Here is a 14,230-nt window from a genome sequence, read left to right on the forward strand (position 1 = left end):
CTAATATGGTAATAATGAAAAATTATTTTCAATTTGAAAAGGAATATTTCTTACAGATAAAGGGGGTGGCCATGGGGGCTACAGTAGCCCCCACGGTAGCCTGCCTTTATATGGCAAGACATGAAGAAAAATATATTTATAATAGCAAGTATGCAGTAGTGCACAGTGACCCCGTGGGGGTTAAACAAAGAGGTAGAATGGGCGGGCTTGTTGTCATGACATGTTTCCGCCAGTGCGTAAAACTACAATATAGGAGGCGAATAGGTAGGGTGTGAAGAACATAGTAATGCATGTGGGACATTGCCGGAAAGAAGATTGAATTTATAAATAGTTTGAATTATATGAAAAGGAGAACATTTTTGTGTGTTATAATACCATTGGAGAAACTGTATGGTCAATTTACACAGCTTGTGCTAGGAGTGTGTGTGGGCATGAATGCACAGTGACCCCGTGGGGTTAAACAAAGAGGTAGAATGGGCGGGCTTGTTGTCATGACATGTTTCCGCCAGTGCGTAAAACTACAATATAGGAGGCGAATAGGTAGGGTGTGAAGAACATAGTAATGCATGTGGGACATTGCCGGAAAGAAGATTGAATTTATAAATAGTTTGAATTATATGAAAAGGAGAACATTTTTGTGTGTTATAATACCATTGGAGAAACTGTATGGTCAATTTACACAGCTTGTGCTAGGAGTGTGTGTGGGCATGAATGAAAGCAAGGACTAGGATATCTTTTAAAAGGAGTAGGTTGATGTAATAGTGATAAGAAAAATATTGTTATAAATAAATATATGAATAAAAGTTTGTGATAAAAACTTTAGAGTGATTACAGGGAGATATTAATTAGATTAGATTATATAAGATATTCAACAAGTATTTAAAAGTCAACAGATCTTTCATTTAAAAAAGTCATCAGAAGTATTACCCTAGATTATGACACATCATGACATCACTGAAGTATCCTTCTTTGAATTAAAAATTATACAATGATTATTTTCTTGTATAATTTCAAGTATACATATTCACGTAGAGTAACAAGATATAAATGGCATCACACATTTGGGCAGTTGATTGCTGTCCTGCCTCTTATATTTTGTATGATTCTTATTACCATTAATCCATTAGATTCTGTATGAGATAACCAATTGGTAATTCTACACATGCCTGGATCTTAGCATGAGAATCAAAGGTAACTGCTGAAAGAATTTAACAAACATCTGAATTCAAAAATAACATTTTAATGTTGTATTGACTAGTTGGTAGTATTTATTCCATTAGTTTCTAATATGCTGCTGTCCAGTGCACAGTTAATACAATCTTTTAAAAAGAAATTTCCAGAATAGAGTGTCATTTTATAACCGAAGGTAAACATTATCATAGCTGCTTTTAAAGTGCTCTTCCTTCACAGTTCCACCAAAAGAAAATAAGCTGCCCTAGGATATGAAATGCTTTCCCTAATTAGGACTTTGTATACAGGCACAAAATGAGAGTGTCTTATATTAATCAGGCCTGAATGAATCTGCAAAAGGAAGTCTTAATCAACCAAATGTCAGATACTATTGTTTTCCGACAACATGTTTTTATTTTATAATCCGAGGCATATTGCTCCAAGCTTGAGATTTCTTCTTGGCAAGTTCCATCCATGATGGCTGATCTGAGCTAGAATGAACTGTTTCCTCCTTTTGCAGCAACAGGGAAGACTGAGTAGCTGTGGAGAAAAGTACAACTTGCTCGTTAACACTATTTAGATATATCTTTAACAAAGATATTTACAAGCAAAACTGTAATAGGTATGCATTCGTTAAACCGCAACATCATATATCGGGGTCTATTTAAAGTGTGGTAGGATTTTGCAGTTACCGTAGGTTAACGTCCAAAATTAACACGCAGTGACTGTAAAGCCCCTGCATTAACAACTGGAGGCATTCCTAAAATTTTCCCATCCATTTAACACAGAGAAAAATTATGTACTTGGTATTAACTAAATGGAAGTTAATGTGTTGCTTAAAAACACCTCTTCATGTGGTGTTAATTGTGCTGCATTATCTGCTGTGTTAACAGATAATATATAAAAACTTCTTGCTTGTTAACTAAAAGGTGATTCTACATCCTGTTCTGCATTAGCTGTTAATGCAGAAGTTACCGCACATTAACTGCTATGATGTCATGTTAAACTGTTACTACACATTTAGGGGCTGTTTTACTAAGCAGCAGTAGGGCTAACGAGCGGGTAGCGCGTGTTAAATTGACATAGCATGGGCACTCTGAAGTAGTTTCAAAGTTAGAGTGCACTGTTTCCCGCACTAGAAAATAATTTTCTATTTTCTACCATGGTGGGGGGAGGAGGGGGGTCCCAGCAGTAATCGGCAGCTCAGCCACATTTATGCACACAGTCTGATTATCACAGGAGTACCGACAAGTACATAGGTGGCGTTAAGGGCTCAGGCAGTAAATTGCTGTGCGCTACTTTTAATATTAGTTCACGGCCATTTATCGCCCCATTAAAAAAGACCGTTTTACCTGCCGTGGTAAAAAATGGCCCAGGGCATGCTAAATTCATGCATCCAAACTAGGGCAGGCCACTTTTTACCATGGCTTAGTAAAAGGGCCCCTAATTGTTGCTTTAACAGCTAGCTCTGCTTGGTAAATATGCTCCATAATTTCCAGTCAGGCGTTTTGTGACACTAGAACAATTTATATAGGGGCCTTTTTACAAAGCGGCAGTAAGCCCAACGTGGGCTTACTGCTCGCTAAAAAGGAAGTACCACCAGGCTACTGCAGCAGCCTGGTAGTAGTTCCCATCCCCAGCGCACCGTCATATCCGGCCCTACAAAAATATTTTTATAGCACCGGTGTGTACCCTGTGGTAATCAGGCAATGCCACATGCTGCCCGGTTACTGTCGGGTTAGCGCGGGAGCCCTTACCACCACTTCAATGAGTGGCGGTAAGGGCTCCACCCTGAAATGGCTGCGCTGCAAGTGCTTCACTTCCTGCATGGCCATTTCCTCAAGTAAAGAAAGACCTACCTTTTACCCACTGCGGTAAAAGAGGGCCTCGGCGCACGTCAAAAACACACGCCGACACCAACGGACACCCTCTTTTGCCGCTGGTTGGTAAACGGGATCCTTAGATTCCCAACAATAATCTCTTAAAATAAAAGACAAATAATTATTCTTGAAGATATCGGTAGTGGATTTCTATGGCACTGTTTTTGTTTTGAAAACAGATGTAATGCATTGGGTGGGGAAGAGAGGGCAGGGCAGACCTTGAAATATTTATGTCATGAAAGATGGCCTAGAGTCATAAGAGTCCAGACCACAGGCCATCATAGTTGTACTTTGGAGATTATAGGAATGGGGGTGAATGTTTAGAAAATCGGGATCATAAGCATCTTTTGCGTTCTGCCTTTTATGTTTCTTTAAGCACGAATGCCTCACCAGAGATCAAATGTGGCAGCGTATATGCTCTGTGCCGTGGCTGTTCCAGGTTGTGCTTTGTTTCTTGATTGAACTCTTCAGTGGTTTTAGATGTTAAGTGGGAGGATTTGTTTTTGATGAGTTCTGCTTGTGGCTTTACATGCCCCTAATAAAGAAGGGAAAGAATAAGCTATATAACATATGCATCATCGTATTAGCACAACAGAATGAGAGGGGAGGGGGGAGTTCTTTTACCACAAGTTGTGCTATTTAAGCACAGGATCTCATAGCATAAAATGAGACCTTGTGCTAAAATAGCACATGTGCTAAAATAACCCATTGTAATGGTAGCCTACTTTAATAACTTCCCCCCTAAATGTGGAAAATTTATACTTAAACGTTAAGCTGAAAACCACTATAGCAGACATGCATTTGTAGGGTCAATGTGAATTTTATTTTCCTAGCTTTTAGTTTTTTCCTGCTTGTTTGGACTTCCAGTTCAACCAGAACTGGTGCTGGGAAGCCTTCACCTGCAATCACCTGGGATTTCCCTCCCATTTTATAACTCTCCCTCATCCCAATGTGGTCATTGCAGAGGAGCAGAAGCCAAGCTTAGCAAATCATACCTTCAGTGAGCCATTGGGTCAGTTCATGTGCTATGTTTTAAGAAACAAACTGCTACCTTTCTGTGTCCATTGTATGCCTGCTTTTCCTGGGAGAGCTACACATTAAGGGCTACATTTATTAAAAGTTTTCTCCCATTTTGTGATTTGGGAAAAATGTTTAATAAATAGGATCTTAACGTTTTACTTTTTTTTTCAGTGCAATAATGGGAATATTGAAGATATGTCCAAAAGAAAAAAAAAATCTCATGTTAATTCCAGATTATTATACATCTCTTCATAAAAGCGGTTAATAAATAAATAAATAAATAAATAATAAATATTAGCATTACAGGGATGTATGTTCACCTTTTGCTGGTTCCTCCATATCCCTGCAGCAAAAATGTATTTTTCATGTTTTGGTAAATTCAATTTTCTAATGAGTTAAAGGGACTCCTTTAATAAGCTGTGCTAAAATCTGGGCTTAATGCGGGTTGATGTGGGACTTTCCCATGCGTAAGTCCAGATTGAACATGGTATTTTTAAAGGCTTTTTCTTTTGTTTTAATTATAGGTTGTGCGTTGTTTCCATTAGCATGGCACATGCAAAGAATTAAGTTTAGCTCTGTGCTATCTGGTTAACACGTGCTAATCATAATGCGCTAGCCAGATAGCACAGGAATGTCCACGCTCTATGATATGCTCCCCTCCACAAAATATTTATAGAAAATCACTAACGCGCAGGTTAGCATGTATAAACAGGCATAATACCACAAAACGTATTAATGTGTTCTACGGTAGTATGTTAATGTGTGCTTACTGCGCATTTAAAGCGTCTTTTACTAAAGCTTAGCTCAAGTTATCTGCAGCAGGGCCCATTTTATTCCTCTGGGACCTGCTACAGATAACTTGAGCTAAGTTTTAGTAAAAGAACCCCTAAGAGTTTAGCGCCATTCAGTGAAAAGACCCCGAAGTATAAATGAATCAAAAAAAATTTGCAATGCAACACACCTCCATTTTCTCATTTTGCTTGTTCTTTTTTTCTGTATCTCCTTCCAATGATGAATGTTTCTCTTCTGGGTTAAGCTTTTGATCCTCTAGACCTCCCTGCTTCCGGTGTGCCAAATTAATCCAGGTTGGTTTTGTCTGACTGTCAGTTCCTTTTGCAGACTCTGTTACACTCACAGATGATGACACTGTTAACACATTTATTTGAAACAAAGTTATACAAAAGAAATTTTCCGTTTTCTTCCACTTTTTTTTGGCAAAGAGGCTCAATTCTTCACTAAAAGCAAAAAGTAAACAATCTTAAATTAATTATTAGTAAGGTTTTTATGTTTAGCTTTAGGCTTTTCTTTGAAATCAGGATCAGTTTTAAGCACTGGGCAAAAGCGATAGGTAGTATTTGTATACATTTTTGAATGCACAATATTTTTCATATAGGAAATTTTATATGCAGTAATTTAATAGGGGTGTGCAGCCTGAAAATTTTTCAATCATGTTTCCTGTGTCATTTATAGAGACATTAGTTTTTTCAGAGATATTTTGGCATTTTTTCATTAAGGGAATCAATAGAAATCAAACAAAATAAAACATGGAAAAGAAAATAAGATGATACCTTTTTTATTGGACATAACTTAATACATTTCTTGATTAGCTTTCGAAGGTTGCCCTTCTTTGTCAAAAGCTAATCTTCGTCTTCGAAAGCTAATCAAGAAATGTATTAAGTTATGTCCAATAAAAAAAGGTATCATCTTATTTTCTTTTCCATGTTTTATTTTGTTTGATTTCTATTGATAACCTTAAGAGTGGACTAACACGGCTACCACACTCCTCTTTCATTAAGGGAGCAATGTTAAGGATACACTCTCTTTCAGAAAGAGCATCCACTATTCACAAAGGGGTCCTTTTACCAAGCTGTGGTAAAAAGAGCCCTGCATTAGCGGTGGGGGCCGTTTTTGCCTCACACTGTGGCCCTTTTTACCGCAGCGGATAAAAAAAGGCTGAAAATAGCCACGATGGAAACCAACCAAGCAGATCATTTGGCCTTGCTGTTTTCTTGAAAATAGCCATGGCCGTGCAGTAAGATTGCTCTTACCACGTGGCCATGCGGGGGGGGGGGGGGGGGGGGATCACTTACCACCACCCACTGAGGTGGTGGTAAGGGCTCCTGCACTAACCCGGCAGTAACTGGGTAGCGTGCGGTGCTGCCCGATTACCACTGGGTTAGCGCCAAACTAAAAAAAATACAGGCCAATTTTCCCTATCATGGCAAATGGTGTGCACTGGGGCTAGAACTATATCGCACGTTTATACTTTCTTTTTAAGTAAATCTTCCATTACATGTCTGGGCTTGTGTAGATGTTGGGAACAAGATATTCAGCAGTCCATTTCTGATAGCAGTTGAACGCAGCTCTGGCGCTCAGTTTTTCAGTGTTCCAGGTCTGCGGACATCACTCAGTCCCTTTATTTTTTTATGCACCGGTCCTTATGGATGCCCCTCAGGTCGCATACCATTAATCCGTCCATTCCCAGTTTATGTTGGTCTTGTCATTCTCAATGGGGTACTATCAGACACCTTGTTTTTGACTGTGTATGCCTTCAATCATTTTGGACTGATGTCTGGTTCACTTTAACAGATATATTTCATTTCCATGGTCCCATGCTGTATAAATATGTGTTGCTCAGAGACCAATGTTTTCGCTCTTCCTTAAGCCATAATGAATGCTTACTTGTTAATACTTTGCTCACTTTAGCCTTGAAAGTAGTTTTTGGGCACTGGAAGACCCTGGGTCAAGTCACATATCAAGAATGGTGAAATTTGGTATTTCAGACCCTGCTACCGGAAATGGCAATCGCCATGACAGCAAATGTAAGCCACATTGAGCCTGCAAATCGGTGAGAAAATGTGGGATACAAATGCTACAAATAAATAAATAAAATAAATAAATATGATACCTTTCTGGCTAAAAAGTCATGTCGCTATATCACTTATAAGGAGAAGTGGTCTTTGTTATTGTCCCACTTTAGAGATGCTTGATGAGAAGTGTTTTTCTTTTTTTATTTTCTTCCTCTCCACTCTCTCTCTCTTCTGTCCTTTACATGATTTTTGCAATTTGTATGCTGTTGTACTGTTACACTGAATTGTCTTCTGTTAATTCTCTTTTAAAATTTAATAAAAATACTACGACCAGGAAAAAAAAAAAGAACTACCGCCAACGCCTACGTTGGGCTAGCAGTAACTCCAGATTAGCCTGTGGTAAGCCCGCGTTGGGCTTATCACCGCTTTGTAAAAGAGCTCCAAAGTTTTTCAGTGGTTAAAAAAAAAAAAAATACCAGCCAGCCTATAAGCTCCCTTTGATAGTATCTGAATTCAAGTTTCCAGCACAAAAAAAATGAAATGATGTCTCATTTCTGTGGTTTCTCCACTGACAATCCCCTTGGCATCGATTTAAAGAAAACATTTGTGCTGCCTCTCCTGTGATACAGGCACCTACATTCCTTTACAGAATACCAGTGTAACCAGCTATATACAGGAAGGCAATCGATCCACAAACTCCAAGATGGAAAAGAAAAAAAGCAGATCGGTGATTCGAATATAGACTTTTATTCGTACAATAGCAAGCTCCTTATATCGCCCGATACTGGCCGTATTTCACCCAAAAGGGCTGCCTCGGGGGCTATCTTGTGGAGTGACTGGCAAACAAATACGCGGAACGTGTTACAGTGTCCTTGATGAAAAAACCAGCACAGACAACATTGCAGAAATGAAATCCTTGTAGCTAGTAGAGTGGCGTGAGCGAACTCCTCTCACTATCGCTGCCTCTCCTGTGATATAGGCACCTACATTCCTTTACAGAATACTAGTGTAACCAGCTATATACATGCATGTGTGTTAAAAGTGAGCACTTATGACAGCCATAGAGCTGGTATACATGCTTGAGCTTAGAGTCAGGAGACACACATGTAACTTACAGTATTCTATGAGTTATGCATGTGAGTGCCCCACCTATACTCTGCCCACATGAATGTCCACCTGTACAGTATTTATTTAAAAACTTTTATTCTGCTTAATCCAAAGTTCTTAGCGGACTACAAATTAACACATAAATCACCTTAGACTACAAAGAATACATTAACAGACATTCTTTCTTAACACAACCATATCAAAAGAGAACATACCCAAGAAGAGAGCTGAGATGTCATTCACTACCCTCTCCTAAATGCCTGCAGAAAAAGTAGAGTTTTAAGTTCTTTTTTAAACTCTCTCAAATCCTGAACCTCTCATTCTAAGATGCAACTTGTTCCAGCATAAAGAACCCACAATATAAAAAATTGTGTTCCTAAGTTCACCTGATTTTATATAACATGATAAGATAGAACATCAAGAAGCAATTGACCTTCTGATCTCAACGATTGAGTGGGCTGATAAATATGAAGTTTCGAAGCCAAGATCTTTGATACTTGTTGCATCAGTATTTTAAAGACTAAACAAAGAATCTTAAATTGAATCCTATATGTGCTATTGAAGATATGCATGCACTTATAGAATAGTGCATAAACTGGATTATTGTCATTTACGTATGTGTGTTCACATATACATGTAAATAACTAGAATACCAGTTACTTTACAGGGTTCCTCACTCTAGACACACTCACCCCTTCTTGCTACTTCTCTTTCTTCAGACATTCTTTCACCCCTTCTTACCCTCTCATTCCAGACACACTGACCTTGGTCTCTACCCTTTTCCTCTACTTGACTCTCCCTCTTTCTTGCCACTCTCTCAGCTCTGCTGTCTGGTTCATTCCACTCCATTCCCCCTCTCTCTTCTCCCTCCCTGCAATGCAAGCTCTTTCTCATCCTCTGCTTTCTTCTCTAGGCTGTCAGCCATTCTTGGCTCTTCCACTCAGTGTGGCTGTCCATCACAAACTCCAACTCCAGCTAGCAGCAGCAAATGCACTTAATTGCACATCATCTTCTAGTGTTGTGGAGCCAATCTTGTGGAATGTGCCATGTAATCTCAAGGATCATCATCAGAAGATTGGCTCCATGGCAGCAGGGTATGGTGTGCAATTAAGTGCATCTCCAGCTGCTGGGTGTAGTAGGAAGACCGAGGACCTGTTATAAAACAATAGAATGAGGACGCCTAGTTGCTATATATGTCAGCCGGAAACTGGCCCACCTTCTGGGGAGCCTTTGCCTTCCCAGGCCTCTTATATTGGATGCCTATGTCTGTCTACATTGCTGTAAAAAAAGATTTTGCATCAATTAATCCAGCTAGGGTATAGGTTCCAGTCTGGAGCTGAAACTAAAAGATGAGTAATGAACAAGTACTCATCTGACATTATCAGACACAAAGAGAAGAGATTCAAATATTTGGGTGCAACAATTCAAGGTAAAAGGGATGTCCCAGAAAAGAAAGGAACTTTAGTGCCTATTCCTAGTGGAAAGCTTGTGGTAAAGGCATTTTGCGGGCGTATGGCTGAATCTTTAACTCTAGAAATTGTACTGATTCATGTTATGCAAAAAACCAAAGGAGAAAACACTCCATGGGTGAAGTCAATATGAAGAGCACAAAAGTGGAACACACGATCCATAGATGGAACCATAGAAGACTTTATTCCCAGCGTTAGTAATGTATACAAGTAAACCCAACGAAAGCAATGTCTACAAGAAGGCCCTACATAGTTGTGTTTCGGCACTCAATATGCCTGCATTAGGGGTCAAATAGCATCTATAAAAACAAATGTAAAAACAAAAATAATTACATACAAAAACAGTGCAACAAATACGCAAGAAAGTATATAAAACAATAAACAGCTAAGGGGCCCTTTTACTAAGGCGGGTAGGTGCCTATGCACGTCCAACATGTGTCAAACTGGAACTACTGCCTGGCTACCACGTGCCCTGGGCGGTAATTCCATTTATGACGAATGTGCAAAACATGTGGTAGAAAATATTTTTTATTTTATACCACATGGCGCTTACCCAGCGATAATCGGCAGTTTATGCGCACTGACACTTACTGCCCGGTTTGCGCACGAGACCTTACCGCTAAGTCAACTGAGTGGTGGTAAGGTCTCAGGCCGAAAATGGACATGCGCTGGTTTTAATTTTGACACACGTCCATTTTCAACCACAAAAAAGGCATTTTTTCCAGACGTGCTGAAAAATAGACCTGTGCGCATCCAAAACATGTGCCTATACCAGCACAGGCCACTTTTCGGCACGCCTTAGTAAAAGGGTCTCTAAATGCATAAAAATACAATGAATAAATAAATAAATAAGAATGATGAATAAATAATGAGACACCATTTGCATCAAATAAATATATACATGTAAAATGCAATAAATGAGAATAATAAATACATATAACAAGACGCCATTTGTATCAAATAAATGCATGTAAACCTGACAAGAATTAGTAAGTTGTTTAAAATGTACCAAATGGATTTAAACAACTGTTTAAAAGCACTTATTCTAATATTTATCTATTTATTTATTGCATTTGTATCCCACATTTTCCCACCGTATAGCAGGTTCAATGTGGCTTACATATTGCTAAAAAGGCGGTTAGAAAATTTAGATTTGTAGAAGTCTAGTACATAATACAGAAGTTTAATAAACGCTTAGGTTGATATATTAGCATATTGTGAGAGAGGTTAATATTATTGCTTTTCCATTTCTGAACTTTTCGTTATGCATGTTGGTGTGGGATTAGGCAGATCCAGGGGCGGAAAGACTTCTTGAAAAGATGTGTTTTCAGTTATTTTCTGAATTGTAGGTAGTTTTCTGTGAGTTTCAGGTCTTTAGGTAGTGAGTTCCAAAGTTGTGTGCCTATAAAGGAGAGGTTGGTGGCATGTGAAGATTTATACCTTTGCAATTGGAGTAGTGAAGGGTTAGGTAGGTTGTTGCTGTTCTCATCATGTTTCTTAATGGTAGATTGATAAATTCCATCATGTAATCTGGTGCGAGTCCGTAGATGATTCTGTGGACTATTGTGCATATTTTGATTGTTATGCGAGCATTAATAGGAAGCCAATGTAAGCTTCTTAGGAGGGATTTCACTTTTGAAACGTACTTTTCCAAAGATGAGTCTGGCAGCCGTGTTTTGTGCTGTCTGTAGTTTTCTTATGATTTGATCTTTGCAGCCTACGTAAATACTATTGCAGTAATCTACATGGGTTAGCACCATGATTTGGATCATGTTTGCGGAATGAATCCCTGGGAAAGTAAGGTTTTATACGTTTGAGCTTCCATATAGTGTGGAACATTTTCGTGGTCATGTTCTTAGCTTGGCTTTCTAGTGTTAGGTTGCAGTCAATTGTTATTCCTAAGATTTTCAAGTGGTCTGAGATTGGGAGGGATGAACCCCTGTGCGTTAATTGTCGAGGTGGGAACATTATTGTATTGGGACGAGAGAATGAGACATTGGGTTTTATCTCTATTGATAACATTAAAAAAAACATTAAAAACTGATATTAGGCTAAACTATTGTGACTATGTAATAATAAATAAGAATGAGCACTGGGTTGACATTGACAGTCCACTGATGAATATCAGCTCAAATACAAATCAAACTGAAAAAAACAAAGATGACCGTCAAGAAAAAAAGAATAAAATAAAAAGAAAGAAGGGAAATAAATAAGAAGAATAAAAGGGAAAAGGAAGAAGAATAAAAGGGAAAAGGAAAAAAGAGGCAGGAAAGGGGAAAGATGGGAAGGGAAGGAGAGAGGGAAAAGAAGGAAAGGGGAAAGAAGAGAAAGGAAAAAAGAAAAGAAAATACAAATCAAACTGAAAAAAACAAAAATGACCGTCAAGAAAAAAGAAGAAGAAAATAAGAAAGAAAGAAGGGAAACAAAAAAGAAGAAAAATGGGGAAAAGGGAAAAGAAGAGGCAGGGAAGAGGAAAGAGGGGAAGGGAAGGGGGGGAAGAAAAAGGAAAAAAAAGAAAAGAAAGAAAAGAAAGAAGAAGGGCATAGGACAAATATAGGGAAAAAAAAGGAAGAGAAAAGAAAAGGAAAGAAAGAAAAGGGGTAAGGAACTGAAAAAAAGAACTGCGGGGTAAAGGTGATGGAAGAGGTCTATAAGCCAGGCATTAAGGCACAAAATATTTAATAGCAGGGGCAAGGAATTGTCCAACCACATCTATAAAACTCGCATTGCAACTTATGAATGGCTACACTGATCATGAGGTCTAAAAAATATGAATGACGCAAAAAAGATGGACCCACGAAATAATGAACAATTAAACACGGCTGGTCTCCCAAACTCCACACATATATGTACTACAGGGGAGAATATATACAGCCTTGAAATCAAAAGTTGCCTGAAATATTTGTCAAGGCAAAAATAAACAATTAAAATTAACAGAATTACTCACAACTGCGGTTCCAATGTAAAAGGCAGATGCTGGTACTCAGCGGCAGTTTAAAGAAGAAATGAATGCCAAAAACAAGTGATGGTACACGCACATATACGTAACTCATGAGGCACTATTCTTAAGGTAGACCATTGTAAAAAACAAAAAAAGCAGGAAATGCATACGAGTCAAGCACAAAAACCTTTGGTGTGATGGTCAGTGCAAAAATAAACACAGGGCAATGAACTTGAGGGCACAGAGGCAAGCTTCTTTAATGAGCTGCCCATCAGTCCAAAAATAGGGAGGAAGCCGCAGAAGAGAAAGGGAAAGCAAACAAGGAACTACAAAAAGGGGAGAAAATAGGGAAAAAGAAAAGAAAAAACAGGAAAAAGGGGAGGAGGAAAAGGGGGAAGAGAAAGGTAAAAAGGAGAAGGAACAAAAAGGGGGAAATAAAGAAAGGGATGGAAGGGGAAACGGAAAAAGAAAAAAGGAAAAGAAAAAGGGGGGATTAAAAGAAGAAAAACAGAAAAATTATGACACTTGTCTAAACCCCCCCCCCCCCCGAAAAACAAAGGGAAAAAGCCAACAATCTTATTTACCAACAATTTATAGAGAATGTCAATACTTAAGCTCTAACGGTTGAGGTGAAATGGCTGGACCAAATTATATTCAAAAATCAAATGTTGCTCACTCTGCAAAAGTATTTTATTTTTGTTACATTTGTACCCTGCGCTTTCCCACTCATGGCAGGCTCAATGCGGCAGGCAATGGAGGGTTAACGGACTTGCCCAGAGTCACCAGGAGTTGCCTGTGCCAGGAATTGAACTCAGTTCCTCAGGACCAAAGTCCACCACCCTAACCACTAGGCCACTCCTCCACTCCAGTAGCTGGTCAATGTTACCTCCTTTCAGTCCAATGCAGCACTGAGGATGCACTCATAATCTGCCTACTGATGCAACTCCTGTGTTAGGTAATTCTAGTCCTAAGCATTTGTTTTGTCTTTCCTATATATACAAGATTACAAGGACACAGGATTACATAAACTACTTGTGCAGTATTACAATTAGCAGTATGCAAAAGTTTGAATACTCTGTCTCTCTGAGGATTTGTAAACGATCAGATTGTCAAAGAATGCTGACAAACAGAGCACCTGCCACAGCTTGACTGGCCTTGAGAAAGGACAGGTGGTTGGGGCAAAGCTGGCAATGTGGAGGGCACCAATTTTTCTTTTAGATTTTACTTATGGAGTATGCAATAATGTGTTGTTGTTTTTTTTTACAATTTTTAAAACAGGGATGATCCTCTAAAATATGCCAGTGTCTAAAAATGCTCTTCTTTATATCGCTAGAAAGATGGGAGTACCTGAGCGTACACACAATGTCTGGCCTGTTTTTAACTCTCTTTTCTTGGAGCAAATTTTCACGACTGATATCTCTTGCATGATTCAGATCTTTCTGGATACGTTCTGTGAAGCACCCTCTGTTTCTGAATCTCTGAGCTTTCATGGAAGCTTTTTCTTCAGAATCATTAAAGTCAGAATAAAAGCGCTTAAGTGTTACAAATTGGCAGAATGGAAGGTTCTGCTTTAAGCCTCTAGGGTGAGATGTTTCATAATGTAAATACTTATTTTCATCTATGGGTTTGTGATAAAGCTGTATGCTGAATTCTTGATTAAAATGTCCACAAAAGGAATCTCCAGAAAGTTAAATTTCATTTTAAATCTGAGATTTTGAAGTGTGTTTTCTTAAGGCTCACCCTTTTTTTGGAGGAAATTAGGTTTTACTGAAGATGTATTGACAACATTTGTATTTTATGGAGAGGCGATACAGCTAAATTGTATACCTTTTT

General features: G+C 38.6%; 1 protein-coding gene across 2 annotated transcripts in view; it reads right to left on the reverse strand.

Annotated features, from left to right (window-relative positions):
• Positions 1-1,515: 1,515 nt before the first annotated feature.
• The window catches only part of LOC115469099 (uncharacterized protein KIAA1211-like), an 87,549-nt gene continuing 74,834 nt past the window's right edge, over positions 1,516-14,230 (reverse strand). For both annotated transcript variants that reach the window (XM_030201394.1, XM_030201393.1), the window contains 3 exons: positions 5,032-5,216; positions 3,441-3,585; positions 1,516-1,710 (listed from right to left, as the gene is read on the reverse strand). In XM_030201394.1, the coding sequence (XP_030057254.1) occupies positions 1,583-1,710; positions 3,441-3,585; positions 5,032-5,216 (458 nt within the window). In that variant the 3' untranslated portion in view covers positions 1,516-1,582. The remainder of the gene's footprint in view (positions 1,711-3,440; positions 3,586-5,031; positions 5,217-14,230) is intronic.

The sequence above is a fragment of the Microcaecilia unicolor genome, chromosome 4 (genome assembly GCF_901765095.1).
Source record: "Microcaecilia unicolor chromosome 4, aMicUni1.1, whole genome shotgun sequence".
NCBI lineage: Eukaryota > Metazoa > Chordata > Amphibia > Gymnophiona > Siphonopidae > Microcaecilia > Microcaecilia unicolor.